The 21,611-nt window shown below is 40.0% G+C and overlaps 1 protein-coding gene across 1 annotated transcript in view; it reads left to right on the top strand.

Moving 5' to 3' along the window:
• WARS2 (tryptophanyl tRNA synthetase 2, mitochondrial) overlaps positions 1 to 21,293 on the top strand; it is a 46,888-nt gene extending 25,595 nt beyond the window's left edge. Inside the window, exons 3-6 of the mRNA XM_026847177.1 lie at positions 12,786 to 12,866; positions 14,559 to 14,644; positions 17,284 to 17,402; positions 19,442 to 21,293. Of these exons, the coding sequence (XP_026702978.1) occupies positions 12,786 to 12,866; positions 14,559 to 14,644; positions 17,284 to 17,402; positions 19,442 to 19,890 (735 nt within the window). The 3' untranslated portion in view covers positions 19,891 to 21,293. The remainder of the gene's footprint in view (positions 1 to 12,785; positions 12,867 to 14,558; positions 14,645 to 17,283; positions 17,403 to 19,441) is intronic.
• Positions 21,294 to 21,611: the final 318 nt, after the last annotated feature.

The following is a 21,611-nucleotide window of genomic DNA, read 5'->3' as shown; positions in this document are numbered from 1 at the left end:
ATTATTATGAAATAAGAACTTTTGATTTTAATCACTGAAACCGAATACAACTAGTGACTGGTAGCACCCTGATTCTGTAGCAGTAATAGCAGAATGAAATTCCTGCATTGGTAAAGTATGCTAGTAATGGTAAGCCCTGTTAAGGGAATTGCAGTCCTGTTGTAAATGCTGCTGTGTCCTCTTTCTCTGGATTAACCTAGGCAAGAATGGTCTAGAATTGCTGAAGAGAGGGGATTTTTTTCTTCATTTGTTTGGCTTACTACTTCCGTATTTTCTTTCTGTTGCTGCTCGTGTAGCTTCTCAGGAATATGTTTGCCATATGTGAAAAAAAATATTGATACTTTGTTTCTTGAAAGGCATGTGCATTTGGTAAGAGTTTCACTGTCAGTAGACTTTTATTTACAGCAGGGTTTATGCAGATCAAATCTCTAATCCAGGGGTATCTGAAATACCTTCCTCCAGAGTTTTCCCACGTTTTATCATTCTTTCCAGTACAAGCAAAAGACAAAAAGGCTGAACAATATTAATCACAGAATGACTGCTGGAGAAAAGTGTGGTGAGAAGAGATACCTCTCATGTTTTTACTACATCCAAAAGGTGCTGCTATGATAAGGATACAGGTGAAGTTGTCATGGAGTCCTAGATTTCAGTGATATCATTGCCTTGCAAGTAAAATGAAATCGAGAGGAATTTTGCTTAGACTGGTTTTTATTGTATTGCTTAGAGAGTATATGGCTTCTGTTCTTATGTATCAGGTATACAGCTAAGTTACCTATAAATGGAAAGTGCTAGTTTGATGAAAAATTGTTTTTTATGCTTCAGAATCTCCCATTTGTAAATTACAGGTTTTTGTAACGTGTATATAAACAGAAAGTTAATGGCTGGCTCTGTATTTGGTCTCCGTACATAGCAGTTCACCAAATACCTCCCACACTTACATTACTGTATACAAACTTGAACTCCATTTTAGGGAAGTAGTGACTTCCCTAAAAAAAGAAGAACAAGTGATGATAACTTGAAAATATTTAGATGCAAGTAAGATGATGATGAATATTTAGGGTGGAGCTTGAAACCACATTGTCTGTGAAGGGTTATAAACAAGCACACTTAATTATAATACCTGGGAAGACACAACTGTGGAATGTGTTGGACACTAGAATGGCTTCCCAGTGAGAGAAGCTCTTTCATTACAGTTTATTTAATTACATTTCTTAAGTAGTTGTAGGAGACAAGTTGTAGAAGAGCGACAATTTCTGTAAGAATAAAAATAAATGTGTATTTCAAAATTATGCATCTTTATTTGGAGCACAGCTGCAAAATGTATGAAACCCTCTTTGCTCTTAGAGAAAATAATGTCAAGATATGCTTTAAGTGGCTGCCTTTGCCTTCCAGGCATAAAAGAGAAGTAACAGATTAATGACTTATACAACATATCCTGAGTATACTAGAAGAACAAATATTATTACTTAAATTGTACCATAACTGATAAAAGCTGTAACAGTCATCTTTCATAAAACTTAGAATGTTTTATTAAAAACAAAAAGAACTGGGGGGGGGGGGGGGGGGAATAAGGAAGGCAGTAAGCAATCTGCACACGTGGTAAACTTATATGGTATAACGCATTTTCTCTGATTCCTGGTGGGTACAATACGCATTTTAGTTCTTACCTATAACCATCTTGTACCTCATCTGCTTCACAGTGAAAACAGTTTTAGAAACCGCTGTTGCTTTTATGTGGTCTCAGGCTGTTCTTCCTGTCCACCTACCTATCATAGGAGATGCATGCTGAATGTCCCAAGAGAAACTAAAATTCCATCAGAGTTGATTCAGCAGGCAGTGGCTAATACGCTGCACTAACACTTTGCTGAGTCTGAATTTCTGGACAACGTAACATTCAGTTTTTGGGTGGAAAATTGCAGTTTTCAGCCTTCTGGATGGGGTGATTTATTTTCTGAGTATCATCAACTGCAGTATTCTTGCAGTGTGCAAGCAAATTGAAGCAGTAACTCTGGGAGGTGGGAATTTGCCAATTTGTCTTAGCATTAACTCCAAAAGCCAAAATATGACAATTTAAATGTGTGCACTAACTGTTTCACTGCTATTATTTTCCAGAAATATCCAGCTGCTTTGTTTTGTGGGCAGAGTTTGAATGGATTCATGCTACTTCTTGTCCAATTTTCAGAGGGGCTTAAAAGCTTCCATTGCATCATAGCTTATAAATTCATTAAAGTACATTAATTTAGCATGGTCCATTGAAAACTTCCTGTCATAAGAGGAAGTATGTGACTATTTAATTTAGAAAATTATTCTGCTTCTCTCATCCCTCTTGTTTTCTCCCCACCAGGACAGGGCTAGATATATCTAGAGCTCAGTGGGAAGAAGAGTCATGGTTCAGTAGGAATTTTTTTTTCTCTCTCTTCCTTAATTTACCTGTTTATCTCATACTGTTATGTAACTGTTACATGCTACTCTCTCCACCAGTCTTCTGGACACACCAAACTCATTACTCAGAAAGTATTGTGGTTTAGACTAGAAGAATGTTTCTGAAAATGTTTTATTTCATAATGAATAAACAGAGGGAAAAGGGTGCCTCGGCCAAATTACTGTGTTCTATCTGAGTTTATAACCAGTATAACCTGAACCCAGTAGGAATATTCTTGGTCAGGTTCTTTGGAAAGGAGAGACAGATCTTATTTCTGTAAGTTTTAGCCAAATATAAATAAGTTATTAAAATGTTCAAAGGTAATAGTGAAAGCTGTAAATACTGATAGATTTACCAGTGATAGCTAGATAAACACCCCCCAATTCAATGCATTGCTTAACATGTTCTTAAATCGGATGTTGCCTTTGTAACCATGAAATTATTCGACCCACACTTGAATTATTTCTTTGAACAGGAATTTGAGATACCATGTCAAATTTTCTGTCATGAAAGTATCTCACTGGGTGTTCAGTTGTTGTGTGTTTGATTCAAGAGTGGTCTATTTTATCTTGTTTATGGCCCCCTTATTCTCTCTAGCTGTACGAGATAGAAATGCATCTTGAACATATTGCTTGCAACCTTAAGCATTAATAAAATCTCACCTCTTATTCAAGAAAAATAAATGTGAGCAGCACTTTCTTCTAAAAGGCCTCTTGAAGTTTTTGGAAGCACTAATTGGTACTTCTAGAAGCGACAAAAATCCTAAAAAAGATGTTTCGTTTCTTTTGCAATTTAGTACACTTTCCCTCCTCTGTTCACATTTCTTTTAGTACACAGCTATCCAAATTACCTCCCCAGACCCACTTGTTTGTTCTCTACACTGTCAAAATAAAATCTTGGAAATTTATTGCCCATTTAAAATGTAGCCCTTAATGAGGTTACACTGCCGAGAGGAAGCTGTTTCCACATAACAGATACACAGCAAATTTGCAGTTCATTAGAAAGAAGGGCTATAGGTTGCAACTTCAGGAATCCATCTTGAAAATGAAACATTGCATCTCTTTTGCAGGAAGCCACTTCAGCTGTGGACACATTATTTTGTATAATAAGCCTCAGAAAGCTGAGTTCCAGTGTTGCTGATTTGCCTGCTTTCAGATCAGCTCACAGTATCCATGCCTCTCCCTCTGTTATTGTTCTTGAATCTTATTGCTTGCTGTCTGCCTCAGCTGTATGTCTCAGCATGAAAAGTAATCTAGAATTACTGGGACTAAAAGCAGCTATTGGTTTTCCATGTATATATTATCTAATGTGGCTGTGGCTAAGGAATAGCAGCAATAACTTGGTAGGGAATAGCTAGGATCAAGGATGAAGTAATAGATCTACAGGGAGAAGCCCTGAGGTTGTACTTCAGCATATAACGCCCCAGAGATGATCCAAGTGTAAATTGTGATCTGAGTTTAATAATGTCAAATGGCCACACAAGTGAATTAAGAAGCTATTTGTCTGTAAAGAGAGGGAGGAGCAGGGCAGGGCACTCAGCCAGGTTAAGAAACGGAGATGTTTGTGCCTTCTGGATAACTGCTCATTATCATTTGGCAGTGGTCACCTCTGTTAAATAAGTGTGCCTTAAAAAAAATAAAAGGTATCTGACTGTACAGACTTGAGCTTGTCAGACCACAAGGAAGCAATGTAAGTAGTTTGTTCTGGAAGTAACTCTTTGATTAGTGATTAGTAAGCCAGGTTGTGGGGGATGCTTAATGCAATGGAAATTGAAGGAGGAAATGTATCGCTGGTAATAGCAGAGAGATGACCATCTCGACCTTTTGAGAAATGTTGATGGTATTTACAGACTTGTAACAGATTAGGAAAGAAAACTATGTTAAAGTGGGTGAGAGCACAGTGCAGGAAAAGAGAGAAATGATGTTTTTACTGAGAAAAGCAAAGGGTATGATTTGGGCTGCCTAAAAAAGGGGGGGGGCACTATATAGATCTGGTTAAGCTTTTTTGTGAAAACTGCTAAATGGGAAATAGTTGGCTTTGTAAGGGAAACAATAAAGAGAGGATTTACAAGACTCTTAGTCCTCCAAATATTTTCAACCAAACTACAAGAAATATTTCCTGAGAAAATCATGTTTATATTGAAAACAGGCTATTATATTCTTGCAGTACACAAACATAGCTGGAGCTTGCATGAAGGACTTAATGGATTAGATAGCTGTTTTTCAGAGTTACCAATGATTGTAATGTTCTTGGAGGTTGGTTTGACATACAGGTCAGAGACTGTCACTGGTGGTGAGTTTTGTTCATTGAAGATGTAATTCTGTTTTGCTACGTTTTGTGGTATTTTTACTGGGGTATTTGAGAGAGAGGGCACTGCTGTGAAACTGATGTCTTCACAGCTAAGGTTATTATTCTGTTCTGTTATTATTGTTCTGTTTCAGGAAGGTGGGGATTCCTGAAGTATATCATAGCTCCAGAAGGTACTTCTGTTGACAGATTTTAAAATACAAACCACATTAAGTTCTTTACTCATTCAAGTGTACACAGAATAATCTTAGCCGATTACGACTCTGTACCCGTTCATTTTCTGGAGTCATAGTTAGATTTAGGGTGAGCTCCTTCTTTTTTTTTTTTTTTTTTTTAAAAAAAAAAAAAATAAGGAAAATCATTTGAAAAGCAATGCTTCTTTGACAAAGGTCTTCCTGGAAATGGCAGGATAAATGCTACCTAACATAATAGGAAGCAACTGAAAATCATTTGACAGATTGATAACAAAGATAAGATGCCTTTTCTCTGTTTCATTTCATTTCATTGTTTGAATTTACTGGAGGGATTGTCTCTCTCCATAATACTGTGGGGAAATAAAAATGCTTGTAGGTGAAAATACCAGAATCTGACAGAAAATGTGTCATTGGGATTGTACTGCTGACCCACGATCGAGATGATGATAGTGATCAGATGTTAAGTGAAATGAGAGAAGCTGCAAATTTAGGACAGGGAGCAATAGTATTATGTTTCAACTATCACATATAACCTTTATCAGGATGAGACATATTGATAAATTTTTGGATGCAATAAATTATGCTCCTTTATAAAAATCTGTTAGAAATTATGCCATTCTACGTTTGCTTTTGGGTGGTGTGCAGGACCTAGTTCAGGATGTTTTAGTGGAGGGCTCTCAGTAGTAGCAAACTCATTATAGTGGTGTTCAGCATTATGGCTGTAGAGAGCAGACCAAATAAAGTGCATGAGTATTCTATTTCAAGAAAGGGAGCTAGGTGAAAATAAATTGTCAAAAATAAGTAAATAAAAAACAAGGAAACTAAAACTATCCTGGAAGTTACATTTTTTAAAAAACAAGGGTATTTTAAAAAAACCCAACCAACAGTTAAATGTGTGTCACCATTCACGAAGAAAACATTTGTCCAGCAAACCTCTTTCCATGGATCCATAAGTTAGGAGGCAATCATAGGAAAAGATTAGATTTTCAGAAGGGAAAACTTGCCCATATTAGAAAAACAAGAAAACATACAAAATTGTAAATGCCTTTTTTAAAAAAAAGAAAAACTAAGGGGGCTAAAAAAGAATTTGAGGACCACCCTGCAGAAGATTCTTAAACTGATAACTAAGTGGTCTTGCATCAAAAACAGGAGGCCATTTAGGGGACCAGTGAGTGCAAAGTACAAGAGACACTCAGGGTTGATAAAGCCCTAAGAGCTAGGCTCAGTTCTTGGCATTGGACTTTGCTGCTGACAGTGTTGGGAAGGTTGCCACTTTATGCATTTTATAGCAGCAGATCAGAAGAGCTAGTCAGTTTACTGTAAATTTACAGAAAATATTAGGTAAAGATGGACAGTTTAGACACCAGATGGCATTCAGCTGGGAGTCTGAAAAAAACTCAGAGGTAAAATGCCAGAACTGGTGGCCACAGTGTGCAGTTTGCCACTACAAATGCTCACTGTGCCAGAGGAATGGTAGGTTGAAGTCATGTTGGCAGTACACAAGCAGAGCTTTAAATGGGACCCCAGAAACTACAAACTGATGATTTTAATTTTCATCTTACCAGGGTGGTAGAGTCTTCAACAAAGAATAGGATGCTGAGTGCATGAGTAAACAGTCCCTTTGGAGTGTCACTATGTTTTTTTGGGGCCACTCCTGTTTAACATCTTTATTGATAATATAGACAACAGGATCGAGTGCACCCTCAGTCAGTTTGCAGATGACACCCAGTTGGGTGGGAGTGTTGATCTGCTTGAGTGGAGGGAGGCTCTGCAGAGAGACCTGGACAGGCTGGAGCCATGGGCTGAGCCCAACTGGAAGAGTTCCACTAAGGGCAAATGCCGGGGGCTGCACTTGGGCCACAACAACCCCCAGCAGTGCTACAGGCCCAGGTGGCCAAAAAGGCCAATGGCATCCTGGCTTGTGTCAGCAATAGCGTGGCCAGCAGGGACAGGGAAGGGATCTTACCCTTGTACTCAGGACTGGTGAGGCCGCACCTCGATTCCGGTGTTCAGTTTTGGGCCCCTCACTCCAAAAAGGCCATTGAATGACTCGAGCGTGTCCAGAGAAGGGCAACGGAGCTGGTGCAGGGTCTGGAGCACAGGTCTGATGGGGAGCAGCTGAGGGAACTTGGGGGGGTTTAGTCTGGAGAAGAGGAGGCTGAGGATGAGTCTCCTGAACCGAGGAATAACAGTCAGACTGGCTCTTAGGAAGTATTTCTTTGCAGAAGGGGCTGTTGGGCGTTGGAATGGGCTGCCCAGGGCAGGGGGGGAGTCCCCATCCTTGGAGGGGTTGAAGAGTCGGGTTGACCCGGCGCTGAGGGATCTGGTGGAATTGAGAACAGCCAGTGTGAGGTTAATGGTTGGACTGGGTGATCTTAAAGGTCTTTTCCAACCGAGATGATTCTGTGGTTTCTTTAAAGGGAAATCCTGTTTCATTAAACTGCCAGACTCAATGAGTGTGTCAGTAAGTACATGGATAAACAGCATCCCAGGATCATAATGGATTTGAATTTTTTGAAAAGCCTTTGACAAGGTTCTATATTGAGTCTTATTTAAAAAAAAAAAAAATATGTATTGGTGGAAATGATCATTACTATTGCAGCTGGCTGGAGCTGAAAGCCAAATAGGGTATAGCAATCACTTTTTTTGAATTGCATGGTCAGTAGTCATGTCCTTCAGGTATTCATGCTGGGAGCAGTTCTGGTCAACATCTTAATTCGTGATCTGAAAAGGTAGTGAACAGAAGTTTGTGGGCAATGCTAAGTTCTTCTGGGTGGTCAAATGATATACCAAGGAAAAGAACTTCAAAAGAACTCATAAAATGGAGTGGGTAGGCAAATTAGTGGTAGTAGAACTTTAAATGCAAAGTAAGGCATCTAGGTAAAAGTAATCTAACCAATCCTTCTTTACACAGTATTGAGCTGAGTCACAACACAGGAAAAGTTTTGAAGTCAGCATACGCAGTTCTCTGAAATCATTGGCTCAGCACAAGTAATTTTATAAAAAGCCAACAATTTGTCATTATCGCCACATCACCAGGAAGAGAATTGAGAACATGACAGAGATGGTGTTTTGTCGCTATACAAAACCTTGGTGTGCCCATATCTTGAATATTGGGTAGAGTTTTGGTGTCTGCATCTCAAGAAGGAAGAAGTGAAGTGAATTAAAGGTGATAAAAAGAAGGGGAATTAATGCTACAAGGGATAGAGTAGCTGCCTTAAAATGAAAAATTTAGAAGTCTGGGATGCTTCAGTTTGAAGAGGAGAAGGCTAAGGTACAATCAAAGTTTACAAAATCAGAAAAGCACTGGATAAACTGAATGTGGAATTATTCACCAAATCATGCAATACAAGAAACAAATGGCATTCTATCGTGATTTAAGCCCAGAGGGCAACTGAGTACCAAGCAGCTGCTCACTCACTCCTTGCCCCTTAGGGTTGGGGAGGAGAAAATAAAACAAAAGGCTTGGGAATCAGGATAAGGAAAAGCAGGGTTGACTCAGCAGTTATGGTCATGGGCAAAAGACAGACTCAACTGGGGAAGAAAAAGAACATCATTTTAATTTTAACACCACCACCACTTTATTTACCTATCAAACAGAATAGGATGGTAAACAATCACATCTTAAAAACACCTTCCCCCCACCCCTCCCTTCCTCCCAAGCTAAGCTTTGCTCCCGATTTCTCTACCTCCTCTCCCTCAGCAGTGCAAGGGATGGGGTTGTGGTCAGTCCATCACCCACTGTTTCTGCTGCTCCTTCCTCCTCAACAGGGAGGAAGACATCCTCAGTCCTCCATGAACTTTCCCTGACATGAGTCCTTCCCATGGGTTGTAGCTCTTCATGAACTGCTCCAGCATGGCTCCTTCCAGTAGGCTGCAGTCCTCCCAGCAACAGACTGCCCCAACGTGGGTTGCTCTCAGAGTCCTGGCCTTCTTCAGCTCAACCACCTGCTCTGGTGTGGGGTCCCCCACAGGCTGCAGGTCATCATCTGCTCCACTGATGACCCCCATGGGTGCAGGGGCACAGCCGGCCCTTCACCACAGGCTGCAGGGGGGTCTCTGCTCCAGCACACCTCCTCCCCTTCCTCCTCCCTTCCTCCACTGACCTCGTTGTTTGCAGAAGTATTGCCCTTGCAACTCCTCTTAAGTCCCCCTTCTTAAATACATTACCACAGAGCGCAGCCACCATCACTAATTGGCTCAGCCTTGACCAGAGGCAGGTCCAACTTGGAGCCAGGGGAGTTTCCAGAAGCTTCTTGCAGGGGCCACCTCTGTAGCCCCCTACCCCGCTACCAAATGCCCCACCTCACACAAAACCAACACACATTCCAAACTATTATAGAAAACAAAGAGTTCAGTGGATAAATAAAAGTACTTATTTATCAGATACTATCAGATTTGAACCTCTAGAGCTTGTTGCTGCCTGAGGTTGTGAAATGCGCAATATCACCAGGTTCAGAAAGGGATTAGAGATATTCATGGGGAACAATTAGACTGGGCCAGGGATAATATCTTCCAGTATTCTCTAGTACAGCAGTTATGGATGCTGGAGAAGTATGAGGGGAAGATACTGTAGGAAGTAATAGGCTTAAGCGCTTGCCCTAAATGCCATCTATTGTTGCTACTCCTGGAAACAGCGTTAGGCTATAGCTACCTCTGTTTTGATCCAGTAAGGTATTATTTCTTATGGTCTTATGTTTTGGCTGTTTAGTGATGATATTTGCTCTGAATTTTAAATGGACTTCGAGCAGGAGGCTGACTGAGTTTGTCTAAGAGAATTGTAATCCATGGGTGTTGCTCAGTGCCAGAAAGGAAGAGTAGGCTGAGCCTTTATTTTACTGATACCATATATATCTTCACTTCTTCCAGTTTCTTCATATTCAGAGTTATCCAGTCCAAGTGATGGAGTACTGTAGCTTAATGAGTAACCACATTTGAGCTGATGCACAGTGACTGACCAAATGCAGCATTTACCTGCCCCTCTTGCCAAGTAAAACACAGTAGCTTAAACCATGATTTAGTCTGACAAATGATTTGTGGTTTAAGCCTAGTACCTCCTGATTCACAGACCAGCATACAGCCAGTTACTGCAGTTTGGGTGATGAATGTTAACTCATTAGGCTCCAGTACTGAAATTTTTTCCAGCTGAAATCTGTACCCTTCCATGCACTTACTTATATTTTCTTCCCCTTTTATCAGGCCCTTTCTTCACAGTGCTCAGCACTCTAGCCTTGCTTAGGAAAGGACTGTGTGTTTGATTATTAGAAGTGATTATAACTTGCTGGGACCCAGAACTGCAGATTCAACTCAACAAATGCTCTTTAGATCACTTGGTGTTTTGGTAACTGATGTAATGTCAAAGCCTCTGATGCAGTGAAACACACATGCAGTCTTGGCTGTAGAAGCAACGTCTGACAGCTGGATCAGTGACTGCATAGCTTTTAAAGGGAGTCCTTGTCAACACAAGTGCAACAGAGCACCATCTCCTCTCTATCCATGCCTAGAAGAAAGGAATGGGAAACCACTTTGAACCAGATGGTGATTCCTTCTAAATGAAATAAGGGTCTTGTGCTTAGTGTTTTCTGTAAAGCTCAGTTTACTCTTTTTATCTCACGGAAAGTACATTTGGGGCATCTTACTGTACTTCATCTTGTGCGTAGAAAATTGCAGGTCAAATAAGCATAAGGAAATTAAAATAATAATAAAAAAAAAAACTGTGGGAAAGGTAGAAAGAAGAGAAATGGAATCAACCTGGAATGTTTTATATCTCTAATCACTTAGCCATTGTTTGGAGGTCAGATAACTCTATACAACACTGACAACCAAAATAGTCTAATGACTGCTAGCTAGGAAATGACTACATTTAAAATGTGACAACAAAGGAATTTCTGTTAACAATGCTATTAATTCATGCTTGTTAACGAACACTTTTTACTGCTTCCCATCTGGGTTGTTATATTGTGTTGCAAGCATGAAGCTTTGAACATCTTTGATTCAGTTAGCGTGCTCTTAAACATCCAAATGTGCCAGTATTGAAAAGAGTGAATCAGTATGCAAGCAAAGGAGCAGAGCATAGATCACCTCTATTTTTTTTATTATTATTGTCTTATATATGGGTAACTAGCAACAAAACCAGAATGACTGGAAAGAAATTAAAGAACAGCCTGTGCATCAGCAATGCTTGCCTGTTTTACTGATCCTAAAATGAGTGTTGGAAATGCAAAAATTAAATGGTATTTGTCAAGACACTAAATGTGGATTCATGAAACAGAGCACAGCACATTTCTTGTCTCTGCCTTTAGAAAAGCTTTCTCTTAGCAGGAGGGGTGCAGTCACTCTGTTTAATGTCCTTCTGAAAATACTAAAATTTCACTATAACTGCAGCCCCCCTCCCGAATGTTAAATGAAGATTTGTTGGTATGAGCTTAAATAGTCTTCCATCTCTCTCATTTGTTTCAAACCACCCTTGTAGCAAAATGGGGGGGGGCGGCTGTTGTCCTTGTGTTTCACCTTCAGATCAGTATTAGTTTTGATAGGATTGCAGTACTGAGGGACAAATTAATTGACAATTCAGACCATACTGTAAAGTTTGACACACAACCTTAGCTGTTGTCCCTGTTTTGCAGACAGGTCGGGCTCATTAACACCTGTTGGTGCACCCAAGGCCCTGGCAAGCCTCACCCAGACCTTCCACCCATTCACCTTCTGCCCAGTGCTCCTGGAGCTCCACTTAAACTGGGGCCCCCAGTCTGCACCTAAGCTACATCACAGTGTATCTGTGCTCAGCCCTGTCCCTGCTGCCCTGATTTTCTCACTGCATTAGCCTCGGGTGTGACTAATTACCTTGCTGTGTCTGATAATCACCAGATTGTCACTATCACCACCCTGACTAAAAAGTGCAGGACATTGTCCTGGTCAGGGAGGTAACTGTTATCTATCTGCAGCCACACCCTCTTGGAGGGGACCAGCTCTTCTTGTTCCATGACTCTTAAATCAGGCTTCTGTAAAGGACTTGCAGTTATTATCCAGCTCTGGGGCTCCCCGGTATAGGAAGGACACAGACCTGCTCAAGTGGGTCCAAAGGAGGCCATGAAGATGGGGGGGGCTGGAGCACCTCCATAATGAAGAAAGGTTGAGAGAGTTGGGGTGTTCAACCCACAGAAGAGAAGGCCTCCCAGTACTTAAAGAAGGGTGACAGGAAAGATGGGGAGGGACTCTTTATCAGGGAGTGTGGTGATGAGTGATAACAGTTTTAAACTGAAGGAAGGTGGATTTAGATTAGATACAAGGAAGAAATTCTTCCCTGTGAGGGTGGTGAGGCCCTGGCACAGGTTGCCCAGAGATGCTGTGGCTGCCCCCTCCCTGGCAGTGTTCAAGGCCAGGTTGGACGGGGCTTTGAGCAACCTGGTCTAGTGGAAGGTGTCCCTGCCCATGGCAGGGGGGTTGGAACTAGATGATATTTAAGGTCCCTTCCAACCCAAGCCAATCTATGATTGTACTGCCAGCCATGCTGCAGTGTAACATAGCTCAGGGATATTATCTCAAAGTGTGGGGAGGCTGTGCACAGTGCCCATCAGTTAGTTAGTTTACATGTAATTTCAACTCTGTTATTGCTAAAACTTTTTCTTTCTTTAGAATGTAAGTGGATAGAATCAAGAACCTTGCTGTTCTGCTTGCGCGCAGCACATTCAATCCATGCGGTGTCCAAAACTTTTCATGAACTTGTCACTTGACCTCACTGAAATAATAATAAACAAAAATAAATGGGTTTCTGATCTCTAGTATTTTTAGTGGTATTGATTTTGAGAAAATGTATTTATAAATGCAGAAGATTAAAATATATTCTGACATCTTACTTCCAGGTTCCTAATCATGCAGAACTTGCCTGGATTCTTGGGTGCTTAACTAATGTGTCACATCTGCTACGGTTGCCCCAGTGGAAGGTATGGACAGGTCTGTAAGTTAAAAGGAAATATATGGGAATTCAATAGAACTGTGGTCCTTGAAATACTTGTTATCTGTGAGGTACCAACTGTATCTTGGTTATCCTTGCTTTAGGTTTAAGTAATTCTCTAGTCCTGTGGTGGAAGGAGGAAAATAGGTCTTTCTGGGTCTGCTGCTATCAGTGAACATTTTCCTGTTAGAAGCTATAGGTTAAGATTTTTAGCAGAGACTTACAGAACCTGTATTAAATAGGATGTTTGTTTGGTGTTGTTAAATTGGTTTTGCTAGAATACTTGGAGTTATTTCAATGCTTATTTAATAATGCAGACTACAAGATACTGCAGTGGAAACCTTGAGCCTTGCTGATTAAGGAGTACCATAAACAGCGTTTGTTTTTTTTTTTCCCACTATGAAGAGTGGCTGTTCTGTAAATTTTATGGAAGAGGGTGTAAAAGAAGCATATGTTGGAAGAGGAGTATAGAAATAATAAATATTAAAAATGTGCTGAGTGATAAAGTTAATGTACCTTAATGTATCTTGGTACTGCATCAGCATAACTGCATTATCTGAGTTATTGCATTTCATTTTGTTGTATTTTATTCTGGTATTTAGTAAGCAGAAAAAGCAAAAGACAGTAGAGAGAAGTATCAAAAAAGGAAAAAAATCTTAAGAGCCGTTTGGCTTGCAGAGTTCAGAGCAGTCTTAAATACCTCCAGATGTTTTCTTTTTTCCTGTTTTTCTTCTTAATTAAATAAAAACAGTAAAACTTAAATACAGCAACCAGTGTTAATGCATGGCATAGATTAAAGCCAACCTTTTCAAACCTGAGGTTCTAAAGTTAAGGTCTTAAATCCAGCTTTGACTGGATTGACTTTCCAAATCTACAGATAGGTGTTAGAGGTGCTAGGCTTTGCCCATTAAGTCCTCTGAACCCTAGGCACTTACAGATCCTGTCTTCTATCTGCATCTCTATGAGGGGTGAGAAAAATCTAAAGATACTTTAATAGTCTTAATGAAATAATTAAGATTTTAAGGACTTTAGTGTATTCAACTATGATAAAAAGCAAAAAGTAGATATGCCACTTCTAGAATAGAATTAGTATCTGTAACCTGACTATCTTGATTTAAATGATCTTAAAGCAGTAAAGAACTTCAGGACAGTGGGTGGCTTTTGGGGAGCAGTGTGAACTAATGGAGAGAATGCTGGACTCTGCCTCTGTATTCTGCATTCTCCTAGCTGTCACCAACTCTCCTAGTGACTGCATGTGATCACTATGTCTTGATCTCTTTTCTGTGAAACACAAGTACTAATACCTTTTTATATTTTTATTATAAAGTGTTTTCAAAAATTTATTGCTGAAAATGCTATTTCAAAAGTAGGAGTTAATTAAGTCTCATAATGCAGCCTGATGGATTGTAATAATTTTCATTGGTAAGATTACAAACAGAAAGAAAACACAAGCCTATGTTTTCTCCTTACTACAATATCAGAACAGTGTAAGGAAATTCATAATAGAGGACATAAAATGGGATGTGTATATTCACAAGGAGCAGGTTTTACATGGCACACTTTTCTCTAGAGTTACACAGTAAGTTGTTCAAATTAGTCAGAATTCTAAGTAATTAAAATCACAGACTTTGATACCATTATCCAAAAGTGTGATTCCTCTCTGTTTTTCTCTTGCAAACAGATGAAGCGTGCCAGCCAGAATAATGAAGGAACTGTTGGTCTGTTGACTTACCCTGTGCTTCAAGCAGCAGATATTTTGCTGTACAAGTAAGAGGCAGAATGTGAGCTCATGGGCAATGTCCGTTCAGCTGCATTAGAATGAATGTTCATCAGGTCAACATGCTAACTTATTAAGTGGGGGAGCTGGGTGTGATTAGATCAGAAGATTGGAAATGGATGACAGCTTTTTACCTCTCAAGTGACTGGTTTAAGTCAAGCCTGGTTTGAAAGCAACTGGCAGGGCTGTAAAGAGGAAAAGCCAGTCACTTCAGGATAATTCTTACGGCATTAAAATGCACTGATGATTAATTATACATATTACATGTTCACACACATACATAAACATATTTCTTTTTAAGTAGATATACTTTATTTTATGCATTGTACTGTAGAGCTTCTTAAACTAATTGTCTGTAGTATACACTTACTAGTGTGGGATTCTCTGTAGGCCTGTTGATACTAGTGAAATAAGTGAGTAATTTACTGCACCTTGTGGTAGCTGGGCTGGTTTTTCTCTGTGGGCGTACTGTGTGGTGCAATGGAAATACATCCTTACAAGGGACTGCTGACTCAGCATGGCTAAGTTTGTAGCCTGGCTGATAGAACTTGTAGTGCATTGTCATGACTGATTGTATTTCATATGTTTTAAACTGTCTCAGTAAGTGTTAGAGGCAATGCACTATGCATTAACTGTTTTCATGTTCTGAGCATACGTACTTTGTGCAATTGTTTTGAAGTAAAGCTGTGAATATTTGTTGGGACAGAGAAGTAATACAGAACTATGAGGACAGGGACTTTAGGAGGACAGAGTAACCAAGGTTAGCCAGTTGTTAACCCAGAAAAATGTATCTAGAGAAATTTAATCCCAAGTGATCAGTAGTAGGGGAAAACAGTAGTGTTAGAAGACCAGTACATTATATTTCTAATTCACTTGAATTTTATCTGAAAATAATGGGAAGCAAGCAAAAGTCAAAATAAATTTGAACACTAAAATAATCTTCTAACCAGTGAGTCCCATTTGATTGTGAAGCAGTATTTAAGGGTGACATTTAGACAACTTTATGAGAAATAACTTTGCCTTGATTAAGCTCAACCATGTATGTCTCTTCCATCTTTAATAAGATCATGTGATTCATCATTCCTTAGTGAAGCCTGTGTTTTGTTTGCTACCATGTGTATTAACAGCAGGCTATCCAGACAGAGCACAAAACAAGGAAGTGAAAGAGAAACAGTATCTCTTTGAAGAAATTTGACATGATATCTTTAATAAGAAATGTTTTAATGTAAAAACATAATATAGGGAACAAGAATCAGGGAGAAATGGAAACACAGGAAGGGAATGGCAGTCATGAAGAAGAATTAAGAGCTGGAGGAGGGGGAGAAATAATACTAATTCAGATGAACCAAGGATCAAAGAGACAGGAAAATGGACAGAAGGTAAATATATAACAGAATGAATAAAAATAGCACTAGGACAAAAATATTTTTAAAAGGGCAAGGAAAAAGGTGAAAAATCATGTAGAGGCATTTATAAAGACAGTATGTTTTCTGTTTAGTGGCAAACTTTGTGAATATGGAAACATTTTGGCATATGGAAACATTTCTTTTGACCTGCTTAAAGTATATTGATTATGGTAACTGATTTTCTTTCTTTTAGTTGTAGGCCACTGTGATTTCCTATTGGCTACTGTAACTGTTTTTAGGTTGCCTTGTTGACTGTTTGTTGGGGAATAAAGGTGGACAGATTGATTCCTGGATGTCAGCCCAGTAATTCAGAATCAGAAGGAAGGAGTACCGTGTTGAACTGAAATTTTCTGGGAACTTAAAAGATGCATAGTGAACTTCCTTACACTGGAACATATCCAGAATTCAGAGCTGAATACCCCACAAGCCTTAGAAAAATATCTGCTGGGGGAAGGGAGAGTAATCAAAAGCTGGCAAGACTTCAAGTCTGCCTCATCTAAAAGACTCATACATTTTTAGTGAGTATGATAAACTGTGGGAAAGAATTACCAGGGGAAGTAATGGATTCTTCACCTCCTCATGTCCTCTGATGAAGACTGTTTCCCTCCAGAACTGTGTTCAAGCTACTGAGTTCAATACAGCAGATCAAATGATCCTTTGATCCTGAAAGTTCTAATCTATGAATGATAACACTGATGGCAATTGAGACACTGGCCCACGTGATATTTACACAATGATGACCCATGAGGAAGAGCTACTCTTTCTTTCCCTTAATAAATCCACAGTACTAACTTCTCAACAACACCTATGTTTTCCTGAGCCTTGACAAGGCAAGGTGCTTGTGCTTTTTGCCTTGTAGATCTTTCTTGCTTTGTTTGCACATTGTCACACGTTCTCTTTGATAGCTGAAGAGACAGCAGGAGATACAACAAAAACCTTTCTTTAAGCTGAATTTAGTGATTTGCTCTTATTGATATCTTTACCGTGTATCTTTTCATGAAGGGACATTTTTTCTCTTGGAGGTGTGCTTCAGTTCAACCCAAAAAGCAGGCTCATCCTGGGATACAGTCAGCTTGGGTTTTTGTTCTCACAGCACTCACTGGGACTGAGTGTTTGGCCTAATCTGGCCCTCAGTCATGGCAGAAGCTGTGACAGTCTTGAGTAACATTTCAACAGAACCAGAGAGTTTCGCTGAGTTTCTTATATCTGTCTTTTATTAAAAGGTCAACACATGTTCCCGTTGGAGAAGATCAAGTCCTGCACCTGGAACTAGCCCAAGATATAGCACAACATTTCAACAAGAAATATGGAGAATTCTTTCCTGTGCCCAAAGCCATTTTAAGTAAGCTGGTGTTGGGTGGTTGGTTTTTTTTTTCTTCCCCCTTAAATGCACTTCAAGGTTTAGGATGGATTTAAATATTGTGGAAATAGTTTCAGGGACCAAGAAAAGGGAGCAAACTGGTGCTAAGGGAGTAGAAAATTGAAAACTGACAACAAGAGACTAGAGGCTGTGAAATTGAACTCCCAAGAAAGACATAAGGCTTTACAAATCCCCAGTAGAGGAATGTATGTGACGTCTGGTATTCTAGTCCAGGGGGCCAGATGCACTCTGCAGCTGCCAGTCAGCCTTGCTCTTCAAGAATTGGACCTTTTAAGAGTAGGGTCTCTGCTCCACGCTGGTAGTTCAGGAGACATGTTAGCAACAAGGCAACAGACCTCTAGCAAGCAGAGTTCTTCAGTGTCTGAGGGGTAGATGTTTGCATTAAACATGCTAAACAGCTTGTAGCTTTATTGGTACAGTGCTCAAAAACCTTTTAAGTGTGTTTAATACGTATTTGCATATTTCAGTAAGGGTCTCTTACAGAGCCTAGACTTTCCATTTTTGATCTTAGACTCAGGGAGACTTATAAGGAAAATCTCAGCATTTTTGAGCTCTAGGTCATAGGCCGTGGGGGTGAGGAGGAGTCAGATGGCACAAATGGCATGTTTGTTAAGAAACGTGAAGAATTGAGCAGGGAAGAAGCATTGCATCTTTGTTGTTAGTAATGTAGAGGAATGCACAGCAGAGACCTTCGCCCCCAAAAGGGCAAGGAGCTCTCACCTTAGAAAAGACAGGCAGTAATAGACCTTTCTCAATTTTCAAGCCTCGGTGACAAAAATGGTGTTAGACCCAGAGTGGAGTTTAGAGAATACAAGGTATTGCAAGCTCTGCAGTTTCTAATGAACAATTAAATACTAAGCGTTATAATGAGGAGCTGAGTGTAGCCTATGATGCAGGTGAGACTGTTTTCCCGGAAATAAAAAGCTCAATTTGAGAAACAAAAAAGAACTTTCCACTTTCCTCATGAAAGGCACACCTTCATAACTTAACAAGTATATGCAAGCCAATGAAATATCCTAGAAGGATGAGGAGCTAGGGACCTATTCAGACTCACTAGCTGTAGGCGGTTACGTTACCTGGACTCCTTCAAATTTACAGAAAAGAGATGGACTCTTCCAAAAGGTGGTTCAGAACAGAGCACTTTCTTGGGGCAGTCTGACTTGTACCCTGAAAGAACACTTACTCTTTTGCTGAGTACATAGGCCATCTGTGAGGAGTATGTGGGTAATTTAGTTGGCGGTGTCTAAAACAACTGGTGTGAGTACTTTCTAGATCAGTGATACTTTGTGTACTCCATGAATGATGTTTCTTGATGAAAGATTGAAACAGTTTGGATTGATGCTGTTATAGAGTATTTTGCAGTATTCCCCTAATGGTACTATTCTGTTTCATGTGCACACATATATGTTAGTAGTTTGTACAATATCCACACCCCTCTTATCTGGACAGCGCTTTCCCTCTAACAGAGCTGGTTAGTGCTCAGTTAGGGAGCTTTTAATAACTGTCTTTATTGATATTTAGGAGAACTGCCAAGAGATTTTGTGTGGAAGAGTTTCCTAAAGTAAGGATATTAACAGTTCTGGGATTCTTTTTTACCAGTGGATTTAACCTGTTTCTCCACTGTTACTGAACCTTGCAGTAAGGTGCAGTCCATGCTCTCTAGGTAACTTGTCCCCAGTGCCAGGAATATGAGGAGATAGTTTTCAGGGAAAATTACTATCTAGTCACAGAAGATATTAGGAAATGTCTTAGAAGAAGTGTCTGCGTAGTGAGGAGGGGAGAAATGGAGCAACTTTTCATCTAGTTTATGGGAGAGGAAGGGTGGGTTAGAAGGATAGAGGGGGGCATAAGGACTAAATGAGAGCATACTCGCAACTCATTTTTAAGCAAGAATAAACAGAGAGCTTTGTCATGCTACTGCAAAGTGTTCTTAGCAATTGTTATAAGAAACCACTGTCTATCTGTGTTTGCAATTATTCTCTTTTTTTTTTTATTTTAAGGTACAACAAAGAAAATAAAATCCCTCAGAGATCCAACAGTGAAGATGTCCAAGTCAGACCCACAGAAGTTAGCTACTGTTAACATAGCAGACAGCCCTGATGAAATAGTGCTGAAATTCCGCAAAGCTGTGACTGACTTTACCTCCGAGGTGACCTACAACCCAGCCAGTCGCCCTGGTGTCTCCAATCTGGTGTCCATTCATGCTGCAGTAACGGGGCTTAGCATTAAAGAAGTGCTGCACCAGTCTGCTGGCCTTGACACTGCTCACTACAAAATGGTGGTAGCAGAGTCGGTTATTCAAAAATTTGCACCTATCAGGAATGAAATCAAGAAACTCCAGGAAGACAAATCCTATCTGATAAAGGTTTTAGAGGATGGAGCAGAGAAAGCCAAAGAACTGGCTACTCCCATTTATCAAGAAATAAGAAGAAGGGTGGGATTTCAGTAGAAATTGCTGAGTAGTTGCAAGGACTTTTGTTTCCTGAGACAGACATTTTGTTATTTGTATCTTCTTAATCACTTTGCTTTGAAACAAAAAGTTGTTTTGTTTTTTTTTCCTGGAACTTCCAAGTAGAACATTTGCATTAAAAAATATGCATGAAGCCAGATATTTCCAGTGGGACCAGCACTGTGTTTGGGAGGGAGGGCAAAATAATCGCAATTCACAAAAAGTTCCCACAAAAGCAGAATATAAGGTTGCCCAAATGGGGTTTTGGGTTTTTCTGACCACTGCAAGAAGCCGAGGTATAGGCAAGGTGGTCAGAATCTAGTAGAAATATTTGTAATCTTCTCGAGAACATACTTAGCTGTGCATGTGATCTTGTACAGATGGACAACTTATCCTGTTGGTGGTTATTCAGCTTTGATATGGTGGTTGAATGTGTTCTTGGATACCCAGCATAAAAGCACAGGCTTACAAATCAAAATGCTCAGGGTAATGAAGAGAGAACTTACTGCTTCTCCCTGTTGTGTCTTCAAACTCTATGTGATTTGGTATCTACATCTAGTTTGTGTGAAGAGAGTCTGTGTGTCTTATGAATACAGACATCCGTACTCTAAAACTCACTGTGACTACTGTACTAGATGGCTTCTTTAATAGTCACTCCAAAGAGTCCCAAGAGTGGACTTGAAATTCACTTCAGCCACCTGTGCCATCCTGCTGGTCAGGTCTAAGGTACTTCAGTGAGAAATAATATGTGCTTCAGCTGCTCACATTCCACCTCCTGTTTGGTTTAGCAGGGAGCTCCAGGATTTTCAGTTCAGCATCAAGTCTAGGATTCCTTTACAAAAGGTGCAGGGCAAAAGATGTAATCCTGTGTGAAAGAAATCTTGGGTTGAGAAATCAGAGAACTTTCTGCAAAATTAACAGAATTATTTAGAAAACTGTGCTGAGATTTGAGCTGAAATGGGATTAAATAGATCTTTATGAACTCTCACTACTGAGCCTCAAAAAAGCTCAGTGATGGGAGAATGGTGTTAGCCTACACTGATCTTAGGCCTCATGAGACCCACAGACTGGGACCCATGGACCAGGGCTTTTGTTGGGGAACATTGGGGAACATGTGGGGAACATTGGAACAAAGGGGAATTGCCAATAACAGACACCCTTTTCTGAAGAGGGAGTAGTAGTACATTTTAAAAAGTAATGAAAGCCCTACTGGTCCTGTGCAAGCATATTTAAGTGTGTCATTGCATTTAATGGTGCTATGTTTGAAAATGCTTTACTGTAAGGTAAATTGAGTTCATCCTGTACTGCAGCAGCTCATAACCATTATATGTTTGTAGCATTTGTCATGAAGGATTGCAGTCTTACGTGACTGAGTTAGTAAAACTGGGGAGTGTTCCATGTAGTTGTTTTTTTTTAAAAAAAAGAAGCTGTGAGAGACAAGAAACCAGGCCTGTGAGAAACTAAGACAAACAGCCTGGGAAAGCAAAAGTTGAGGCTGGTTGAAGAAATGCCTCAAACACTCGCAAGACAAAACCATGAGTCACAGGGTGCTTTCTGTGGAGGCCGAAGCTGATAAGGCTGCCCGATGTAGCTGGGGGAGAGAGCCCTGTGGAGATGGGACGGCTCTGCCCTGGGGCACCTGGGCAGATTTCAGTGGTCCGGTGAATGAACTTTGCTTCATTATCCACGAAATGCATATTAAAATTGACACCCCTCACTAT

Source organism: Athene cunicularia (genome assembly GCF_003259725.1).
Source record: "Athene cunicularia isolate RWA chromosome 1 unlocalized genomic scaffold, athCun1 chr1_part1, whole genome shotgun sequence".
Taxonomy (NCBI): Eukaryota; Metazoa; Chordata; class Aves; order Strigiformes; family Strigidae; genus Athene; species Athene cunicularia.
Note: the sequence above shows the minus strand (reverse complement) of the source record. Positions and strands in the feature narration are given on the sequence as shown.